Source organism: Clytia hemisphaerica, unplaced genomic scaffold (genome assembly GCF_902728285.1).
Source record: "Clytia hemisphaerica strain Z4C2 unplaced genomic scaffold, Clytia hemisphaerica genome assembly, whole genome shotgun sequence".
Taxonomy (NCBI): Eukaryota; Metazoa; Cnidaria; class Hydrozoa; order Leptothecata; family Clytiidae; genus Clytia; species Clytia hemisphaerica.
Genome location: NW_027104529.1, coordinates 873321 through 896265, shown reverse-complemented (window position 1 = coordinate 896265; position 22945 = coordinate 873321). Strand labels below are relative to the sequence as shown.

At 35.5% G+C, this 22945-nt stretch overlaps 1 protein-coding gene and 3 non-coding genes across 4 annotated transcripts; 3 read left to right on the top strand and 1 right to left on the bottom strand.

The window, feature by feature from the left end:
* Nucleotides 1-13820: 13820 nt before the first annotated feature.
* Nucleotides 13821-16679, top strand: LOC136822167 (activin receptor type-2A-like). Its single transcript, XM_067078408.1, has 5 exons — nt 13821-14166; nt 14533-15218; nt 15497-15636; nt 15944-16077; nt 16488-16679. The coding sequence occupies exons 1-3, from the start codon at nt 13830-13832 to the stop codon at nt 15575-15577; spliced, it is 1104 nt and encodes a 367-aa protein (XP_066934509.1). The 5' UTR covers nt 13821-13829; the 3' UTR covers nt 15578-15636; nt 15944-16077; nt 16488-16679.
* A 3506-nt stretch (nt 16680-20185) lies between these two features.
* Trnai-uau (transfer RNA isoleucine (anticodon UAU)) lies at nt 20186-20278 on the top strand. The gene is given in 2 exon segments: nt 20186-20223; nt 20243-20278. It is a non-coding gene; the product is annotated as a tRNA-Ile (tRNA).
* Nucleotides 20279-20403: 125 nt separating this feature from the next.
* Trnai-aau (transfer RNA isoleucine (anticodon AAU)) lies at nt 20404-20477 on the bottom strand. Its single transcript has one exon. It is a non-coding gene; the product is annotated as a tRNA-Ile (tRNA).
* Nucleotides 20478-20700: 223 nt separating this feature from the next.
* Nucleotides 20701-20772, top strand: Trnah-gug (transfer RNA histidin (anticodon GUG)). The gene has a single exon. It is a non-coding gene; the product is annotated as a tRNA-His (tRNA).
* Nucleotides 20773-22945: the final 2173 nt, after the last annotated feature.

Genomic DNA, 22945 nt, shown 5'->3' with positions numbered 1-22945 from the left:
TCATGCAATTTATTTCTAAATTTTCACGCATTCGCACAAGTAAAAAAGCATTCACGTAAACCGCTGGGGGATACAAAGCTCCAACCTTGTCCCTTTGTACGAGGGGTAAATCACTTGAAAAAAGGTGTACGATACTTTTTGACTTTTTGAATTTTCATTTGACTTTTTGACTTTTTTTTGACTTTTATTTGACTTTTTGACTTTTTTAAAACTTCCATTTTGACTTTTTCCCGACAAAAACGCCCACCGCCTTCGGGCGCCTAAGATTTTCCGCCCAAATCTGTCCAAAAACGCCAACTACCCATAAATTTTGCTCCACCCATCCGCCCATTCAAGAAAAATTTTGACTTTTTCATGCCTTTTTTTTAACTTTTTTTTGACTTTTTTGACTTTTTTTTTTGACTTTTTGTAGAGGTGTATGATTATTTTTCGAGTGATTTACCCCTCGCCTGTGTATCCCAAGCTTTATTTACGTTACTAGAGGGTCCTATCGTCTACACAAGATCACTAAAAAAGAAATTGTTTAGGAAGTGGGATAAATTTGAAAATGGAGGTTAGCCCGGGCCGGAGTAAGCAGTGGCGGAGGTGTTTACAGTGAATTTTCCAAACTCCACCGCCATAATTTCTGTCCGTGAAAGTCGTGAGACGCTGTGATTGATAGCTGTAAACTCTGCACGTAATATTTTTTTTCGAGCGTTTATTATCCCGTGAACGTCTTTTACGTTATTCGATGAACGTCAGATTATTTGACGCTATCAGTAAGCATCTAAAAGCCGATAATAATATATGCAAGGAGTGAGGGTTTCAAACTTTTCATCTTCTTTGGTGGTGATCATCAAGCCTCCATTCCAATCACCACAAGAAGGTTACAGCCTCTAGAAGGTAGCTCGTTAGAGTTGAAAACCCCCGTTTCTTGCTGGCTTTTCACTCCAACAGGCAACCTTCTTGGGCCTATAACTTTCTATGAAATGCGTCTGTTTGAAAAATAATTGTGCATCGAGGCTTCAAATAGACTAGTAAACTAGTCGGTTATTACTTATAACCTTATAATAAAACTGTCAATCAAATAATGTAGACACTAATTAAATATTCAGCGCCCGTGAGAGAAAAGGAAAATAACCGAAATAAGTGAAATTCAGAAAAGAGACGCAAACTTCACCTCTTCGATTCTTTTTATTTAGAGCTTGATTTTTTGTATATGGGTCTGTTTTCAACGACTAGTTTACTAGTCTAGGCTTCAAAGTATCTCTATAACGAAAATGGAGTTTCTAGCACCAAAGGATAAAAAGTTCATTTTTTGTTTTTCATTTTTTATCTTTATTTTCAAGAATGATTTAAAAAAATTATAGTTCTCTGAATTATCTTTTCAACCATGTTCAAATCGAACCATTTGTTGAAAAATGACAAGAAAAACAAAGATGTGTGCACACTTAAATCGCTTATTTAAAAGTTAAATAAAGCGAATAGACTTTCGTTAACGATATACGTAATCACCCTCGCGAGCCAGGAGGGCCATTAAACGATTCTTTGACTTAAAGAGGACGGTGCCGTTAAACTGGAGGAATTGCTTATACCCCCGTCAACGCGTCCATCAGTTTATCAATCAATAGCGTAAGTGGGTCAGATAAGGGAGCGGTCATAAAGTATCTACTAGGGGGGTGGAGGATTCTAGGGGGGGGGGGTTCGAAATTTTTTTCGAGGGTTTAGGGGGGGGCTCCAAAATTTTTTTGAGGGTTTAGGGGGGGGGTTCCAATTTTTTTTGGGAAACTCAAGAGAAAATGTCTAATTTCATAGTTTTACGTTTGAAGATTTCAAAAATTTTTCGGCCTTACGGCCGACAACTCAGAATTTATCTTATTGGATAGATGTACATTTCATATTGGCATTATTTGGGCATCATCGCCTTGCCCTTATTGATTTGTAACATTGAGCTAGGTGAGGGAAGTAGATTAGTGGCTCTCACAGCTCATCAGAGTGGTTTGAAAAAGTACTTCTTAAAAGAAATTTGTCAAAACAAAGTGTCTTTTACCTAAAATGGTGGTGAAAAATATTGAAATTTTCGCCCGTTGGCGCAAACCATGGTTGCGCCTCCTTTGTTCAAAACACCTTAACATTTCAAATTACAAAAAACAAATTCCAAGTTTCACGACTGAAAGATTCCGGGCGTTACTTTCAAACATACTGCTCTTACAGTTTAATATTTTCACATAATAATGGAGGGCGCAAATTTCATAGTTTACACCCCCAGAAAATTAAGCCAGGTCGTTACACTGGGGAAAATAAGCCGTATTTTTTTCCAAATCTTACAGAAGCTCAGAGAAAACCACTTGATGATTCTTGTCTTAACCCTGTTATACTTTAACTTAACAGGGCTAAACTATCTCCCTTACCTTATTTTGACATAAAAAACTGTCATACAAACAAATAATACTCTTTGTACCGCATCTGTATGAATTCTTTTTCGCGTAAAAGGGTTTCTAGTAGGGGGGGGGGGGTGCGAAAAATATTGGGCCTTATGAGGGGGGGTTCGAAAATTTTTTCCAGGTCAGGGGAGGGGGTGCGAATTTTTTTTTGGATTTTTCAAAATATCCTCCACCCTCTAGTAGATACTTTATGACCGCTCCCTAAGCTGCGAGTATCTTGCATATCTAATATGATTGTAAATTTACGGTTTTAAATTCATTTAGAGAGCATCCATGACAACTAACACCAGTTCCATATGTAAACCATTTTAGAATGTTTGTAATAAAAATTGAATTTTGCTCTAAACTTGGTTAACTGGTAATTACCTTGAAACTTACCGTGAGTATTACAGCGTTTGGATATACACTGTGTGGACAAATCCTGATTTTATTCAATGTAAACTCACCGAAAGTAAAATGAAATATGGAAATCATCAAGGATCATGGATGAAGCTGTACGCCAGTGAAATAAAAAATGACAAACGGAGAAAAGATTCAATGGAAGAGAGACATCTCAAAACATTTATCTAGGAATCGATCATATATTATATATAATTTTATTTTTACACCATAGAATAATTAGCAGTTTTGAGCCAAAGAGACAAAAAATACCGGAAATTTATATTTAGCTTGCTTCATTTTTAAAAACATATTTTACTTTTAATTAAAGCTAAAGAGCACCCCCCCCCACAGCGGTTTTCATGATATGGCATCGATTGGCGTTTTTTCAAGTTCATGATTTTGTGATTAAGTTACAAAGTTACAAAGTGCGTGATTGCGTGGAGCGATCGGAGGAACCAACGTACGTGATCAACGTGATCGTGATAGAAAGAAATTTAACTCGTAATAAAGTGATTTGGAAATTATTTTTGCGTGATTGCGTGATTTGAAAGGTGACTGAGGGTGGGGGGGATCTCATTAAAAAGGGGGTGCATGTTTACTATGTACACTATGGGGTACTAGAGAGGCCAAGTTTAAAGAGAAAGTATAGAAAATATTGTCGATATTTATCCGAGCTGTGATACTCACGGTACTTACCTGCTTTCTGCTTTCTTTCTTTCGATATTATTCTTTCTTTTTGAATTTGAATAGCACCACAGTTACCGTGAAAAGCACAGGTCGAAATCATATATCGACGCTGTGCCGACCAATCCAGATTCTATTCAGCGCGCAATCAACGCAGAGAAAAGTAACTATGACGACCATCCAAGATCTTGGATGAAGTTCAAAGTTGATATTTCTATTCCCGTCGTTGAAAACACAACTCAAAAATGTCATCAAAGTTTTTTTTAAAAGAGTCAGTTATAGAGAATCATAACATAAAGTCTGTCTATTACTTCGATTCAATTAAAGTGACATTTCCATAATTAAAAGTTTAGTAATTACTGTTATACATTTGGGGATCATGTAAAAGATTTCTTTTGAAAGAAACTCATTTCAATTACACTTGGAGGTTTCTGTGGAATTCGTAAATAGTAAACTGCATACTGATACAGTCTGCTAGACATTAAATTAATATAGTAATATTTGCTCTTCATCTTTGATTTTTTCTACAGTGATTAGATTGACACATGCGCGATAAAATTTTTATCATTGGTCTTCAGAGGTTAGAAAATACTGCAACCGCCCAACCTTGTTCCCTGTGTATTATCAGCTTTTTTTTTGCTTTTTTTGCTTTACTGGTAGCGCAAGGTATTATTCTCTTGTGCGTCTGTCAGTAAATAAAACCTGGAATACACGGGCACGAGGTTGGCGAAACCGGCGCCGCTACCGTATCAGGGGGGATCGGGTTCAATAATCCGAAATGATAAGCCGTCGTCGAACATAGAGGTCGTCGTCGCCGCGCATAGAGGCCGTGGTCGGACATAGAGGTCGTCGCCGGACATAGAGGTCGTGTTCGGACATAGAGGTCGTCGCCGGACATAGAGGTCTTGGCCCAATTTTTTTCGGTCTTTATTTTATAAGTTCTGGTCTGGAAATTTGACAACACAGTCTTCAAAATAACACCTTATCGTATTTGTGTATAGCAAAGTCACGGCAGAACGTCGTCTTCTTCGATAACATAGAGGTCTTGGCCGGACATAGAGGTCGTCGTCGAACATAGAGGTCTTGGCCGGACATAGAGGTCGTCGTCGAACATAGAGGTCTTGGCCGGACATAGAAGTCGCCGTCGAACAACGGGATCATTAGCCTGGAGGTCAATTAGAGCTTTTTGATAGACTGGATGACGCAGATAAGTGGCCATTCTGATTTTTATTCTGCCCAGCCAGACTCTAAAGTCGTCTGGAAGATTTCAGATGTTTTGGTAATTAATCAATGATCAATGAATGGGGTGATGATTTTTTTTTCAATATAAGTCATTGTAGGCATTTCTGTTGGTTCTTCGCTTCGCTTTTAGCCCCCGGGGGGGGGGGGTAGGGGGTACTTAGGCAATAATGGGTGCTGGGTATGTGCGTGCCTTAAGGGTAGGGTTTTTCACCCTCCCAAAGTCTCTCTAAGGGTAACCAAAACAACAAAAGTCAAAATCAATCTCTCTAAGGGTCGGTTTTTTCACAAACTCGGGTCAAAGAAAAGTGAAAAGTCAAAAAAGTGAGAACATTTTTAAAAAAAGTGAGAAAATTTTTCAAAAATTAGAGAAATTTTTCGAAAATTGGAGAAATTCTTTTAAAAATCGAATTTCTTTGGCCCGTTATAGAAATTTTTTGTGAAAAAGTCTCTCTAAGGGTTGGGTTTTTCTACACTGAGTCTCTCTAAGGGTCACCTTTTCACCAAAATTCAGTCTCTCTAAGGGTAAGGGTCCAGAGGTCTGGCACGCACATACCCGAGACCCATCAATCCTAGTACCCCCCCCGGGCTTTTAGCAAAGCAAGCTCGACGCTCGCTAATATGCTTCTTATACTCGATGTCTTGAAATTGCCATCGAGCGCGAAGTAAGAAGCAAGCGAGCGTCGAGCTTGCTTGGCTACTTCGTTTTCAACTCTAAAAATGTTTTTTTTGTTATTTTGAAATTTTGGTCAAAATGGCGTTTGCGTCAATAATAGCTCCTAGTCTACAAACTTTTTAAAAAGCAATTCCATTTTTCGCTAAGGATTTTTCGAAATCCAGGAGGGCAAAAGATTTTCAAACTTAAAATAGTTGAAAAGCACAATTTTGAATTTTTATTTTATTTTTCAAAGGGAGAGTCAACATTCGAATTCAGAGTCAACATTCGAAAGTCTTTGCCCGAGTCAATGTAACGACTTCTTGAAAAACGAGCGTTTGAACGCTTCTTGAACGCTTCCAACCCGCGCTGATTTTCCGATCTCTTCTTTAAATTTCTTAATTTAAACATTAGGGAGATAATCAGAACAGAAACTCGCCCGAAGATTATCTCCGTAACTATTTAGATCTGGTATACATCCTCTACACTAAAAACCAATTGTTCTAAATTTACGGAAGCGACGGATAGAAATGTATGAGAAAGTGCCGCCTGATGGATCGAAATGATGTTTTCGGTACCGTAGAAAACGCACATCAAGTTTTCCTTGGCGCTCCCCTGGTATATAGAATTTAAAGGTACATGCACACGATACCAAAACTGCCTCGCTCATGTATATTCGCTTCGCAAAAACCACCCTGCCTGAGCAAGAACCACCCCGCCAGATAAACCGCCTTCGTTGATGCGAACCGCCCCGGCGAATTCTATGTTCGATGACGACCTCTATGTCCCTATGTCCGGCCAAGACCTCTATGTCCGGCCAAGACCTCTATGTCCGGCCAAGACCTCTATGTCCGGCCAAGACCTCTCTGTTATTCGACGACCTATGGGCAAGCCTTCGATGTTATCGGAGAGACGACGTTCTGCCGTGACTTTGCTATACACAAATACGATAAGGTGTTATTTTGAAGACTGTGAAGACCTCTATGTCCGGCCAAGACCTCTATGTTCGACGACGACCTCTATGTCCGGCCAAGACCTCTATGTTATCGAAGAAGACGACGTTCTGCCGTGACTTTGCTATACACAAATACGATAAGGTGTTATTTTGAAGACTGTGTTGTCAAATTTCCAGACCAGAACTTATAAAATAAAGACCGAAAAAAATTGGGCCAAGACCTCTATGTCCGGCGACGACCTCTATGTCCGACCACGACCTCTATGTCCGGCGACGACCTCTATGTCCGACCACGGCCTCTATGCGCGGCGACGACGACCTTTATGTTCGACGACGGCTTATCATTTCGGATTATTGAACCCGATCCCCCCTGATACTACCGTCCACAGGGCGGAAGGCGTATGACGGGTGTGGTGGCGGTAATTTTATAATCCCGATTCTCCGATTTTTGAATCCGACACTCATTCACCATTTTTCCAAGCAAAAAGTTTTATAATTTTACTAGCTATGGCGGATATGTTCTCTACTGTAAGTCTTTGTGGTTTATTGTTCAGTTTATCAGTGTCAGATAGGGCTATTTAGCTACACTTATAATAGCCTGGGTATCCAAACTGTGAGACTCAAAATTTATAAAAAAAATTCTTACCCCCACCAGGACGGTTGCTGGTACGTTTGCTGGCAGTTACATCAAAATGCCTCGAAAATGTCAATATGAAAATTGCGTAATCAGAGAACGTATGTCTCGCTCATTATAAAAAGGCCGACACAAACTTTCAATAATTGGATTGTAACATCGAGTTAAGTCTCTTTTGTTAACCCTTTCCGGACGCATGATTTCACGGCTATATGACGCAAACAAAAATTTGATTTTTGACTGGCTTCACTAAAATTGCAATAGAAAGTGATTGATAAAAGATATCATGATAAGTAATACCTTGTTTTTTTTCACATGTAATAGGGGTTTTGAAATACCAAAAAAAAAATTTAAATATGGCTGACACCTGGTCACGTGACCGAAAAATCGGCAGATTTTTTTTCGGAAAGGCAAAATTTTTGACTTTGAATAAAGAAATAGAGTTAAAGGCATTTGCTTTACGCCTTGAACTTTGAATATGATTTAGAGAATTGAATTACTGGCCGGGTAAAAAAGATTTCATGTCAAAAGCTTTCCAAGAATCTGAGTAAAGTGATTTTTTGTCCGAATTTTTGAGCAATTTTTCCCTTACAGATTTAGCCTGAGTAAATTTACAACAAACATTGAAAATTTATAATTCTAGTTGTAAACAAGATATCGATAAGCGGTTTTTTGCAGGTTACGGGAAATTTATCTCAAAATCATTATTCAAAACCCTGTTATTGTATTTTGGCGCGAAAACTGTTCAAATCTTTTACAAAGCTATGGGCCACCCAGTGGCCCGTGCGTCATATATGAACACGATTCATGGGCCACCCAGTGGCCCGTGCGTCCGGAAAGGGTTAAGTCACCAGGGGGTAAATAAAACAGACCTTGATACATTTATCGTTTGTTTCAACTTGACCATTTGTTTAAAACTCAGCCTCCTAAATATTTGGGGTAGGTAAAATATGTACAAAGAAATTCATACTTTTCCAACCCGGCCAATCTTTAAAAAAGAAGCGAACAATAAAATGTAATTACCCTTTCCAAATAAACCTCTTCGGTGGCGAGCGTAGTCTACTCTGACGTAATTGTAAAATTTATGTAATGGGAGTTTGACATAGTAATGTAATGTTGTTTGGGGAATTATGAAGTTCTCTGGGATTTCGATTGCATTTATTCAGGTTGATTTTTTATGACTTCTAATGGTACTTTTTCTAACGAGTTTGATTACTCTGTTCTCACACTTATGTCTTTTTTTTTCGCGTCCTTTTCCGTGATTACTTTTATTTATATTTTTAAAGACAAGTAAGAAGGCATATTGATGTAACTGGCTGGTGTCAATCAAACAACAACTTCAAACAAAAATTGCAATCAAACCAATCGAACGCAATCGAACACAATTGAATAATTGCGATTCCATTGTCAAATCTCAATTGAACGGCAAATCCTGGGTAGGTAATATTCAATAGACATTTTTTCAACAAAGAGGCCACCCTGTTGAATAATTATGTAGTCCAGCAGAAAAACAATGATAAAACCATGCATAATTATTACAATACATGATACACTAATTATGCATGGCTCTATCATTGTTTTTATGGCTGGACTACATAATTATTCAACAGGACGTCCTCTTTGAAAAAAGGTCTATTGTGTTTGATTACGTTTGACAATCAAATTGCAATTTATTCAATATTGTGTTCAATTCACAATTGCGTTCGATTCGTTCAATTGACACTGTCTGGTTTACCTCAACCATCGTCAACCATCGCACAGAATTGACGTTACAATTTTTGACATGCACTGTCCCTCTGACGCAAAAAATAAAGCAAAGGCTGATAAATTCTGATGTTTTTATTTAAATGACAAAAATGATCACTGAAATTCAAGTAGCTTTGGACAATAGACCTTTTTTTAAAAAGGACGTCCTGTTGAATAATTATGTACTCCAGCCATAAAAACAATGATATAGCCATGCATAATTACTGTATCATGCATATTGTAATAATTATGCATGGTTTTATCATTGTTTTTCTGCTGGACTACATAATTATTCAACAGGGTGGCCTCTTTGAAAAAAGGTCTATTTTCCCACACATCTCAACAAGTGAAAAAGGATAAAAAATGCAGCCATACACAGACACTTACCATAAAACCTCTTGACTTATACCGTAACTTGGTCTAATGTCGACACCTTTTTTATTTTATCAGCTGAAATTGATAGAAAAATCAAAACTATATTCAAGCTTTTATATTACTCCTGTCTCTAAAGAAGGGTGTCGGAATTAGACGAGGGATGTCGATATTAGACCAACTTACGGTACTACAGTACAAACTCAAAAAACTTTCAAAGCTAGAACAGTTAGGTACCAAGAAGGACGCGTTTACAAACGCGTCCTGAGCTGAGAGAGAGTTTTCTTTGAGCTCAGATTCCAAGCTATGTTTTGATACTGTGAAAGAATCAGGTTATGGTTTACGGAAAGAGGATAAAAAATCATTTCTGAAAAGTAAAAGGGGTCATAGGGTTTGGATGTATATAAGGAAATTTCAAAACAAATGTCTGAAAACAGTAAAAAAAATAGTGACAAGGAAGGTTCTGCTATGTGATTAAAAGTAAGGAATTGTTCTTTCTTTTTAAGTGTTTTAAAGTGTTTTCAAGCCTTTCTTTTGATATTTCTTGACAGCAAGGGTATCTTTTAACTACGCTGTACCGTAGATTCATTTAACTTTGCCATGCATCTTGTTATTTTGACACTGGATCTGCAAAATAGTTAAAACAAACCTTTAAATGAAATTCTTGGTACTATTCTCTTCAAACAAGTTCATCTATCAAACAAGAAGTTTAGTTAAAACATCGCAATTCTTTCAATTAAAAAAGCATCCAGTTAGTCACACTAGCATCCCGCCGAAATGTGTATCAAAGATTAATGCTGCGAAAGCGCCGTATCATTTACTTAACTTGCAAGAGATTTAAAGGGATTCATTTACATATGACTTGATTTTGCTAGTCTGCAATTCCAACAAAAACCAGTTGAAAACAAAAGTAAACGAGTCAAAGTGGCCCTAGTAATTGAGAGGATGTCAAATATACCACATGTTCCACGTGCTCAATGATAAAATCAACTTTTCTTTTAAAAAGGGCAATATTTCCCGAAAACAGCAATTTTGATTCTAAAGATGAGGCCAATTTAATTTGTTGTTTTACAGGACAACCTACCCAAAAAGAGGGTCAGTCGGTTGGCGGAAAAATAAAAATAGCATTTCAACTATAAAACCTCTTAAAATGGTAGCAAAACTACTACATCTTGACAAAAATTTAAATTAGAAAATAAAAAGACACAAAAAGGTCTAATTCATGGATAAAATGAAAAATTGAACATAAAATTCTCAAAACTTTGTAAAAGCATTTTGAAAATTTAGCAGTCTGTAGCAAAGAAAATAAAAAGTTATCGGCGATCTAAAAAATATCTGCAATCTGATTGGTTAAAAAGAGTACAATATATCTTGTATTTTACATGTACAAAATATAAATTGAAGGAAAAATGTTGTTGCATTGTAGCGGTAGAAGCAAACTAACGTCACTTTGCTACAAAAATACCCTGCGCGTCTGCGCTTTTTTCTCACATAAAAAGTGCATTTTTTGGGTCACCGATAAACCAGTTATCAGACATTTGCATGTACAATATGGAAATATTTCTCACTCGATCCAGATTTTCCATTGTAGCGGTAGAAGCAAACTAACGTCACTTTGCTACAAAAATACCCTGCACGCCTGCGCTTTTTTCTCACATAAAAAGTGCATTTTTTGGGTCACCGATAAACCAGTTATCAGACATTACATACAATATTGTACGGAAAAATCTCGGAACTCGTAAAATATTTCTCATATTGTACTCGCAACTGTCTGATAATTTAGGGATTTATGTTAGGAACAGATCATGCTGATTACCCTCTTAAAATGTGCCATAGGTTATAAAAAATTGAAAAAACATCAATTTTTAGGGTAGGAACCATTTTTGGTTTCCCTACCCGGGTATTTAGGGTCCACCGACTGCTCAAAGGGGCCGCCCTAGGAGTGATTTTTTTCTTTGTCAAAAGATAGTCATGTGACCCCTCATTGGAAAGAGAATTTCATGCAGATTCCAAAAAAGGTCACAAGTAGTGGCTAAAAATGAGGTTATAAAAAGTTATGCCTGCTAAAAAATGATGATTTTGTGATTTTCCCTCTAAAAACGCATGTTGAGTATATTAAGCTCTTACAACCATTTCCCTATCCAAATCGTTATACTTTGATCAATACTTTCAAAAAAATCATACAGAGTTGAGTAAATCAGACTTTTTGTCATAGGATAGCAGTATTTTTTCAAGAGCTCAGTAAGTACATGTATGAAGAACATGACATTCTTGAGCAAACAAATCCAAATAACTTTAAAAAGTTTATAAAACCCTCCAAAGAAGTCAAGGTAATTAAACTTGAATAGGCTGATAAAGTCAAGGAGCAGAAAACTGAAGCCTTTACTGAAAAAGAAAAGGCAAGATTGAGTGAAGGGTCAAAAAAGTACTCATTATTGGAGACTTATCTCAGGCCCATATAACTCAGAAGAAGAAATTACTTTAGAAGTACGTAGAAACAAACTTAGATGATAAACTTAAGAACAAAATGATGTATAATGAAGTGAAATATGCCAAAATTACATGCATGTCTCTCAAGCGAACAGCTGCAGTCTTTCGTTTGAGAAAAGATTATCGCAACCTCTTCGCAGAAGAGTATATCGAAAACTTGAGCTCTTACCTCAGTATTGCACGTTGTTGCTCTTAGACAACTATTAAAGATCTTAGAAATGTTATACATGGAATTGTGGGTAAGAGGGATGATAGTAAATCACTAACACTGGAACTCAACTCTCCTTTACAAGGTCAAGGGGATGAAACAATACAGTCAAAAAAACTTGTTATATTGGGGAGCAGTAAAGTCCAAAGACTTGTGATATTGGGGAGCATGTTATTTCCTTTTGGCATGAGGGTATTGGTAATGAGACAAAATGACATTTAGGAGTAGTAGAAAAGGTTCAACCAGTAACAGTTTCATACATGACACGAACTGATAAAAGCAGACACAACTGGACATTCCCTGAAAAAGTTGAAATAATTAAGACATCTGTCGACCAAGTAATTGCAACTAAAATTAAAGTCCAATATCTAGGAACTGTGAGGATAAGATGAGGATATAGAAGTTGTTGTTCAATTTCAATTTATTAGGTTTAAAATCTAATAGCAAAGGAAGCACCTTTCAAACTCTGTAAAATATCTTTTGGATAGTATAAGGTTTGAGAGGTTGACGGACTTTCTAACTTTGACTGTTCTCGATTAGAGCAACGAAATTTCTTATTTGTCAAAGAGCTCCTTTATCCTTGGTTTTATAGTTTTTAAATTTTTAAAATGATCCTGTAGATTCAAAATGTATGATATCAGTAGAAAATAAGCACTTATGTTTACGTATTTCATGTAGGTCTTCCAAAGAATATAATGAAAGTATGAATTAATTGGGAAAGTATGAATTTTTTAAGACATTACACGATTACACTAAAAAAGCCTGCAATGTAATGTATTCTACAACCTTATCACTTCATTTTTGATGCATAGTCATGGTGTTTTTCTTAATCTACATTAAATTACCTTTCAAATGAGGGGTAACTTGATAGGTTTTTGAGAATTCTTTTTTTAGGCAACCTAGCAGTGAGATTCCGAGGTGGGCGTGGCCTTAAAGGCCCAGGTAGGGAAGTCAAAAAAGGTTTCTACCGAATTTGTTCTACTTTTTCTGAAATTATACATGTTTTGGCACATTTTGAAGGGGTAATCAGTTTATGATTCCAAAAGTCCATTTTTAACATAGATCCCTTGATAACTATTACATACTACTTTTATTTCAATTTTTGTAATTTCAGGGTCGATTGGGCTCGTAAAACAACTAATCAAATAGGTCTTGCCTTAATTACTTTTTTCACTTTTCTACTGATTCCGCATTTCATTGTTGTAAAAATTGCCATTTCTATCTTAAATATCCAACTGACTACTTTAGTTTAAACTACATTAAAACTTCAGCCACATTTATTTAAAGGCTCCTTTCCATCAGCCATTTTGTTTAGAAATGTACCTGTATTTTCATTTTCACTTGTTTATCTCTTTTTTTTTTGCAATGTCAGCTTTTCCATAAATTATGCAGGCGCATAGGAAAATAGCAAAAACCCTGCGAAAATTCTGCTCGGTAACTCAGCGCGGATCAACCAATCATATGCACTCGCATATACAGGGACAAATATCCCTGTAGACAAGTTAGTTGTTCGACAACAAGAAATGTTTGACAAATTTGGCAAAAACTCCTTTCGACTGTTTATTAGTGATCAACGATTCTGACCTTGCTATTGCTTTCTCTAAAGACAGGTGGCAGAATTAGATACAAGATGTCAATATTAGACTCACTTGCAGTACCTATGGTAGGTTGCTCACCTTAAGTCCCCATTAGGTTATGGTATCAAAATAAGTTAGAAGCTAAAACGCACTTTCCCTAAACCCCTTGGTTTAAATGTTTGATTGCTTTTCGTAGCGATTTTGTGGTAACAGGAAGACTCTTATAAACTGTAAAATTTAAGGGGTACCTAGATTTCAAGGGGACCTAAATTCTTTGGGGGCCTAAACTTTGAAAGGAAGAATGTTTTTAAGCTCAAAAGAGTGAGGACTTATAAGCCAACATATAAGGGGTAGATCAATTCTGCAAATAGATTTATAGAGAGACAGACCACTCAGAAAGTTTAAGCTTTATTCTACGAGAATCAAATTTTCTTTAATTACAATTATTTCTATAGAAAAAGTAAAATGAGTCAATGTTTAAGCCTCAATGAGAAAAAATCTCAAAAATGTTTCGAAGATTTGAATTGTTTTGAAACATGTGGAAAAAATCAAGTATGCACAATATTTTATCGAAACATGACTGGAGAACTTCAGCCTGGCTTTGCTGGCTGTTGGGATAAAGAAGGCAAGGGGTTTTGTAATCCAGACCATTTGACACATATTGACTGCCACCTTCGACACAAGGGAAAACATAATGGCATCGATTCTTTTATGTGTTGCTGTACTGGAAATAGATGCAACAAAAATCTTATACAGAATGCTACATTGATGACACCCACTCCCAGCACATCTACTGAAACAAGTAAGAATTTTATTATCTATACAATTATGAATGACTTTTTAAAGGTTTGGGCGTTTTTTAACGTTCTGTTGGTCATTTGTAGATTTTTTGTGTCATTGCTTTAAAGTCGTTTGTACTCTATTTTATTTTCACAATGCGAAGGTATGAAATTGATATTACTTTTGCAAGACTTATTTTGCTGAAATTCTTTTACCTTGCTTAGAAATTTTCACAGATTAACAGTAAAACTGTATTTTCCATAACTAATTTTTGTGGTATTTATCCAAAACCACGGAAATTGAGTCCTCGAAAATTAGTTTTCTTAAGGTATATTTTTAGCATTTAGTAAAATTAATTGATCCAAGTCTTATCTCTTATTATTTTCAGCCTTAATGACCGAGTTACCAAAACATCCAGAAAGCAAAACATTACAATATTCAATTCCTCCTGTTATATGCAGCATTTTCGTTGTCATTGCACTATTATATTTTTGGAAACGCCATAAACAACGAATACCGTCTGGTCATCCCCTGATACCTTATCAACCACCAACGCCTATTATCACCAAACCTCTTCAATGGGACCGAGTTGTAAATGTTGGACAGTTTGGTTGTGTTTGGAAGGCTACTTACAACAACAATGAAGTAGCCGTTAAAATTATTCAAGCTCACGAAAAATCTTCATGGATTACAGAAAAGACAATGTATCAATATAATCTTGTTCATGATAATATTTTGAAATTTTACAGTGCTGAGAAAAGACTATCAGATTCCAATATGATTCAATATTGGATTGTTACGCAGTATCATGCTAACGGTTCATTAGCTGACTATTTGTCAGGCAATACTCTAGATTGGACTTTAATGTTACAGTTAGCCATTTCAATGACTCAAGGGATTGCTTATCTTCACGAGGAAATTATGACAGAAACTATACGAAAACCCATCATAGCTCATCGGGATATTAAAAGTCGTAATGTTTTAGTGAGAGACAATTTAACATGTTGTATAAGTGATTTTGGATCAGCATGCCAATTCTCGGAAAACACCGATAAAGAAGAAATCAAGGGACAGGTATCATACCATTTCTTTATGTGTTCATTTTTTGCATTGAATCAAATGGTTTGCATATTTCCACACATGTATTCTTCAAACCCAATAGACAAAAGCACATGTGGTTTTCTTCAAGCAAAGTCGCTTCTAAAGTTATAGCTAAGAATTCTTGCAAAGTGTCAGCTATTACTAAATGTGTAAAGCTGGTCTTACAAAGACGTCAGTTGAGTTATTACAATTCATTCGAAGACGTGCTGCTATTTTTACATTTTTGATACTCATTTTCTTCTTCATTTAAGGTTGGTACCAAACGGTATATGGCACCTGAAGTTCTAGAAGGCGCAGTTGCTTTTCAAACAGAATCATATAAAAAGCATTGACTGTTATTCACTTAGTCTCATATTGTGGGAGCTTCTCTCTCGTTGCGATACAGGGCAAGGTAGCTTGTTTAAAGTTTTGCTTTTCTGTGCGGTTTTCTGAATTCTATACTGAGATTAGCATTAGGTTGTCTCTGTAACGTGTAATAAAAATGGAAATTCAAAATTTAACCACAAGCTAGACAATCGAAAAATTGCAATTTCATTTCAGTATTTTCCAGCAAAAAAGTTAATCTACGTTAATTTTGTTTCAAAAATTATAATTATAATTATAGAGGACAAAAATTAGAGGACATTTTTTTTATTGGCTCCTATCTTGAACCTGTGTATATCCTTCTTTACCTTTTGTTTTCATTTCTATTGTTTTAGTACCAGCAGAACCTGTATACCAATTACCTTTCGAAGCAGAAGTTGGAACAAATCCTACACTAGAAGAATTGAGGGCTTGTGTTTCTGAGCAAGGAATGAGACCGAAATTGAAAGCTGGTTGGACTAGAGATCCTGTAAGTTTATCTTAGAATGAATTGTTATGTCATTTGAATTTTCAACATCTATAATTCATTTGTGCTAATGTTTCAAAGATTTAAAAAGAAACTTCTGCACATTAAAGGGTCGGTGAGTGGCGATATGAACTTAGTCATTGTTCGGTTTAATAGATAGTGAGACCAAAAAGCTATTAACAGCTTCACAGATTTTTTACCTTTGCTGAATTTATGTATCTAATTTGTCTATCAGAAAGATCCATTCACTGCTAACTTGATGATGAATTTTCTTTTCAATTGAATGACATATTTTTCCACAACAACTAATAAATCCAAACGTACGTTCTTAGAGTTTGAACAACTTAGTATTAGCGCACTTGCACAAATAATAAGAAAATTATTTTGAGAAATTCTATCACCTTTTCTTACAGAAAGTAACTGAGCTCTGCAACACCATCGAAGAAGGCTGGGACAAAGAAGGGGATGCACGCCTTAGTGCACCAGGTGTCCTCCAACGTTTGAAGGAGTTACAACTGGCAGCTGAAGGGGGAGAAGTGAACCCTACACAGGCGACCAGAATCAATATCCCACCTTATGGAGATGGTGATTCAACTCTTGGTGGAAAAATTCTACTGGCGTCTCATTCCTATCAGGATCAACCTCGAGTTGCGGGAAGGAGCCTTTGATTGTTGATCTTTCTTAGATTGGGAGAGTTGAATGTCATCCTTCTTGCTGTATAGATTTCAATAAATAAACACTTATTCCTTTTTGCCTTTTCAACTTTTAACGCTGATTATCTTTCAATATGAAATTTTTAAGGGTTCGAGAAATTTGAAGAATAAAAACGAGGCACTTACTTTTTAGTGAGGGACGATTTTCAAATGTTCAAGTACAGGACCATGAAAAGCTTGATGAAATGTTTCGTTTGTTCTGTTTGGGTTTTCGTTTTATGATTTTCTAAATTATGTTTTTTTCTGTGAAATCGGTGAAATCTAGCAGTGGTTTTTTAATGCACAAGTAGTCTTTCTTATTATCGTTGTTAACAGAGTGTGGCCTAAATAAGGAAAAACATTTCTAAAAATACTTTGAAGTTTTTTTTCGAAAAAAAAAATTGACGATGATGAAAGGATATGAAATTATTACTCTGGATATGTCAATTGGAATAGTTTTTTAAATCGTGTTTTATACTGCAGTAGTTTTTTCAACCTACTTGCCACTTTTTAGTTTAGTTTTGCATTTTGTTTTTAACCCTTGAGCCTCTATGATGATAAAGTTCCCCCTTTTTATAAGAATCAGCTTTTGAGGCTCATCTGTTTTTATTTTGTTGTTGTTTTTATCATGGTATGCTTATCTTTTTCTTTTTATTATCATGAGTTTTTTTAAGCCTAAAGTAAATTATTAAAAACCATATGACTTTGACACTTGATTTGCTTAAAAATCAACTATCAGGTCTTAGGGTTTTTCGTAAATTTCCTGAAATTTTTTTGTATATTTGTTTTATATTTTGTTTCTTTTAATAAAAATTATTTTATTGAACAAGTCAGCGAGTAATATACATGTTTTTTATAAGAACTTTCAAATTTTTTGAAGCCCTCTGGTGTTCTTAACTTGTTTCCTATTTTCACCATTTTGTGAGTATTTTTGCCCATTTTCCTTAGAAATTGGGTGTTTTAGAGTCTGCAGAGCCTTATAATGTTCTCATATAGTTTGTTCTTATAGAAAACCGTGTATATTGCACCTTATTAAACATTACATGTCTGACATGTTACCATGTAATTTATACTTTGTTATGATATCGGACATAAATTATTAATGATACTTTTTATTTTTGGACCTACCCCGGTGGGGTGGAGGTATGTATGTCCGTTCGTCCGTCCGTTCGTTCGTCTGTTACCAACTTTTCTCAGGATTGAATTATAGGAATCTTTTGATTTTTGGTACAAAGGTGCAAAATGGTGGTGGCCAAAATGTGACGAAGCCTGATTTTCGAAAATAAATTATTTGGGCAAATTTTGGCCAAAAAACGGCTAAAAAACGGTATTTTGGGACTTTAAGTTTGGATCTTTGGATCTTTAAGTTTCTTTAATTTTTTTGCATGAAAGTAGGGTACCATCATATATATAATAGGTAAAAGATGGCTCAAGCAGATTTTTGCAAAAAAAAAAAAAAATGTAGGCTCAAAAAACGCATGTTTATCTATAAGAATCACTATTAATAAGCATACATCAATGTTCTTAGCCATATTATTATTTTTATTAGTTTTTTTAAGATGAAAATGTCACAGGGGAGGGCAATATTTTGAGTTTTCTAGAAACACTTATTATTTTTTGGCTGAAGAACGAGTCTTTATCTATAAGAATCACTATTTATATAGATGCATAGATCAATGTTCTTAGCCAAATTATTATTAATTTATTATTATTTTTTTTCTAAAAAAAAAATGTCACCTTAGAGCGCGATGGTTTGAGTTTCCTAGAAACCCTTATTATTATTTTTGGCTGAAAAACGAATCTTTATCTATAAGAATCACCATTTACAGATTTATAAGCATAGATCAATGTTCTTAGCCAAATTATTATTTTATTTATTATTTTTTCTAAATAAAGAAAATGTCACGGTAGAGCGCAATGGTTTGAGTTTTCTGGAAACCTTATTTATTAAGCTGTGCATTTTTCTGATAGTGGATTATTTTATAAAGAGAAAAGCGTTTAATAGCTTTTTTATTTCTTTTTCAAAAGTCTTTTTCAACAGTGTTGATAGTTTCTCCCAATAGATATGCTTTCATTTTTCTTTATATTCTTGTATTTTGACCAGTTATGTCTTATGTGTTTCATTGTTTCAATGTTCATTGATTAGTTTGATAACCAGGTAGGTCCATAAAAGTATGACTTTTTTTTATTGATTTCTACCAATACACGTTTTTTATAAGAACGTTTAAAATATTTGACAACTTTAGATTGCCTATGCTCTTATATAATTACGTGTGTTTGTCTTATTATTATTTTTTTGTAACCGCCTTGTAAACTACATCCCTTTTGTACCTTAAGGGAAGAAATTTTTGAAACTCTGATTCGCGAAATTAAATTCTGCGAAAATTTCTTCTCGCGAAAATTTCTTCCCTTAAGGTAAATAGCTAGCTTGTAGTTAGTAATAATTATAAACTTTATTGCCGACCCAAAAAAATATCAGCGTTTTGATTGGTCGAGAGCATCGAGATATTTGCGATATTTCATATTTCTCTAGTATGGAAATATGACCGCGTTGACTTTTGGGGGACTTGGTAAGCGGTGGTTGAAAAATCAAAACAAAAAAGCCGAAAAGAACTTACCTTATTGGTATATATTTTCGCGTGTTACAAATTTTCGCGGGTACTTAATTTCGCGAGTTTTTTGGTCAATTTTCGCGAAATTTAATACTGTTTAAATTGTTCAAAATTACAAAATCGCGAAATTAAATACACGCGAAAAAATTTTTCTTAGTATTTTGTTAGTATTTTTACATCAAAAACGTTGTGTTTCAAGCAAAATCAGTCTTTTTCTTGCTTTATATTCCCACTTTCTGAAAATTTGTAACGGGGTTGTAGGGCTTCGAAATACCGTTTTCCCGTCAAAATTTTTGCTGAATCCCGGAATCCCGAAAATAAAAAAAAAATAATAACACCGTCACACCGGTTTGTACAGGTTCAAATACCGGCCGGCATAATGACAAAAATAAGACCAAATACCGTCACCGTCTGATTTTAAAATACATTTTCCGGTGTCGTCGTATGTGATGTGGTGGTTGGGGGGACTTGTAGCTCTTTGAGCTACCTTTGCCCAGTGTGGTTTGTGAGTGTGTGATTTTTTTGTTTATTTTTTGTTTCTGTATCCAGCCCACTTGACCGATCTAACATAAGAGCCTTTTATATTTTTTTGTTGATGGAGAGGATCTAGGAGAGGAGGAGAGGAGAGGGATTAGGAGGATTAAAATACATTTTCCGGTCTTTTTTTTCGTCAAATCGCGTAATACCGTACTAAAAAAGGGCCAATCTAGTGATTTACAGGAAAGTTTAGTTCAAATCAACAGTAAAAATAAAAATTTAAATAAATATTTATGTAATTACCACGATTTGAACCTCGCATGTTTGTCAGCTCCAGTAGCACAGTCGGTTAGAGCGTCGTACTTATAAGTCAGTACTGACAAAGAAATGCGAAGGTCGAGAGTTCGAGCCTCTCCTGGAGCAGGGTTTTCGTCATACCTTTTGTTTAGTCGACTCTTTTGAGTTTAACCAATGATCGTCCATTCTCTTTGGCTATAGCTAGTCAAATGAACTTAAAAGATTGGGGAAATTTGTTGAAAACAAAAAAATGGCCAGTGTGGGGGTCGAACCCACGACATTCGCGTTATTAGCACGACGCTCTAACCGACTGAGCTAACCGGCCTTGGCATGAACCAAACGTTTTAACAAACAATCCAAACGTTTTAACAAAATATTTTCAAATAAAATTTGATTTACTATTTAGAGAAAAGTCTACTCTCTCACTGTACTTTTTAGTTTTACAGTAAGAAAAAATAACAACATTAAACGTTGGGAAGTTGGGTGATAATGAAATTAATAATTCACTGAAAAAGATGAAGTACTTTTAACTTTCCCATTTGTGCAACGCCGTGATCGTATAGTGGTTAGTACATTGGTTTGTGGCACCAATAACCCAGGTTCGAATCCTGGTCACGGCAATGAATTTCTTTCAATTTCGAAATTTGAAATACTTAGGCTTAAAGGGAACTTATTTTCGCGAGCAGCGAAAGATCTAGCCTAGTATAGTTAACTAAGCCCGTATTCACAAGGCTAGGACACACGGCTTATGGCAATATAGCGTTTTCGGCGCTTTAAAGATTTTTTATATTTACGGATTTTAAGTTTGCCTTGGAATACTGTCACAACAAAGTCAACAAAGCCCGCAACAAATATTGCTATCAAAAGTTAGAAGCTGAAAGCCCACTTTCCCTAACCCCTAGCAGGCAAAAACGCATTCGTTACCACCCAAACAATTTTATACACAACGGTGAAAACGCACGGGAAACGCACATTCTCCCGGCCCATTTCTGAGAAGTTTGAATTACGGGAAAGTCCCTTCAATTTTTCTCGTTTTTTCGTTTTTTCTAATCCGTAGTACTTTTCCTAGGGTTCGATGACTCGAGAGTCATAACATAGGGCCGAAACATTTACGCGCGGCCCGGTGGTTTCACTCAAACGCCAGATTGAAATGAAAGTAAAACCTTTCGTCAGATTTCGAAAAATGTCGCGCGAAAACAAAAAAAAGATTAGATTCAATCTGTCATTCTAAGTGCAGCGCTAATAAGGCTTGGGTGCTTGGGGCAAAAATGCCCTTAGCCCTTCCATTATATATAATCAACATCAACTCAGCTGTACTAACAATATCGACTATAGCTTTCTCACAAGGGCAGCAAACACTATTTATACGAACAATCTTGATCTTGTCCACGTAATATTGGATAAGAGTCATAAGAATCACAACATAATTTGTGTCTGATCTTGTCCCTGAACGTTGTTTCCTTTTTGAACGTTGTATATATTTTATATATTCGTTTCCTCTTTTTAACGGTGTATATATTTGTTTTTATTTTTATTTTTTCCCAAACCATGTACTTAATCTTGATCTTACAGGTGATAAAAGAGATTTATTATTATTATATATTAATCGTATTAAAAATATTAAGTTAAAAGCCCCCAATCCTTTTTGCCGCTCCACTTAGAATGACAGATTGAATCTAGCCCTTTTTTGTTTGCGCGCAACATATTTTTCGAAAGGTGATAAGGCTTTGTAGAGGGCTAAACGAAAACTATCCCCGTGTAACTAAAGTCTGTCTCAAAAGTACGTGGACACTTTAGTTTTTGAATATTTTCTCATTTTCTCATTATTTTCTCTTTTCATGCTACTGTATCTTAGAAAGTTATACACTGTTGGAAAGATATTCCCAAAGATACTAATCTAAAGGATATAAGATGTTTTAAAATTGAAAAGTGAAAATGAAAAAAATTGATATTTTGACATGAATTTTTTCTAGGATTATTCTCAATGGAAATATCTTTCCAACATGTGTAATTACTTTCTAACATAGCATGATGGGTGCTGAGAAGATGTCAAAAAACATATGTCCTCATACTTTTGAGACAGACAACCTTCTTTTTTTTATTAGAACACTTTTAAAGGAACAATGAGGCTCAAAAATGTCAAAAACAAGAACAATTCAAGAACAACCCCTCAGCCTGGAACTGCTGAATTTCGGGCAAATTAAGGGTCGAATTAAGGGTCAAAACAGTGAAAACAATAGGGTATTAAGCCAGACATAACCCAAATTTCATTTGCCCTAAAAATTACAATAGGATAGGAACAATTCGAGGCCAAAAGTGTCAAAAATAGTTAGAACAGCCGAGCCTCAACAAAAATTTGCTGGTTCCTATAAAGAAAATATTTCCTGTACGAAACTCTATTCGCTAGAGGATGAGCAGAAGCCTAGACTTTAGCTCAAGTGGATTTTCACAGCCAAAACTTTCTTGACAAGGAAATATAAATCAGCATACAGAAGGTTTCAGTTAACAAAACAACAACTGTGGGAAAAAAAACAGATAAAGGTAACACTTTTTACTGGCAAGGATGTTGGTCAAAAGAAGCCAATTTGTTTTCAATCTATTTTGTTTGTCGTTTGCTTTGTTTGAGAGACGTAAGTGTTGCATGTTTCCCGCCAAATTTAATTTATTTCACACATTCCCCAAATTCATGCTATTTCAAGCCTTAAAACAGGTTTTTTTGCTTACTTAATAACGCTTTTGGCCAAAAATATCCTACAACCGCCAAATTAAATTCCCGCCAAAATTTCTTCCTTT

What these genes read in the sequence shown, in the direction of transcription:
- LOC136822167 (XM_067078408.1), top strand. Translation starts at nt 13,830, where the DNA reads ATGAGTCAATGTTTAAGCCTCAATGAGAAAAAATCTCAAAAATGTTTC. An exon ending in CAGCACATCTACTGAAACAA is followed by an intron (nt 14,167 to 14,532) that starts GTAAGAATTTTA and finishes TATTATTTTCAG; the next exon opens with CCTTAATGACCGAGTTACCA. An exon ending in AAGAAGAAATCAAGGGACAG is followed by an intron (nt 15,219 to 15,496) that starts GTATCATACCAT and finishes TCTTCATTTAAG; the next exon opens with GTTGGTACCAAACGGTATAT.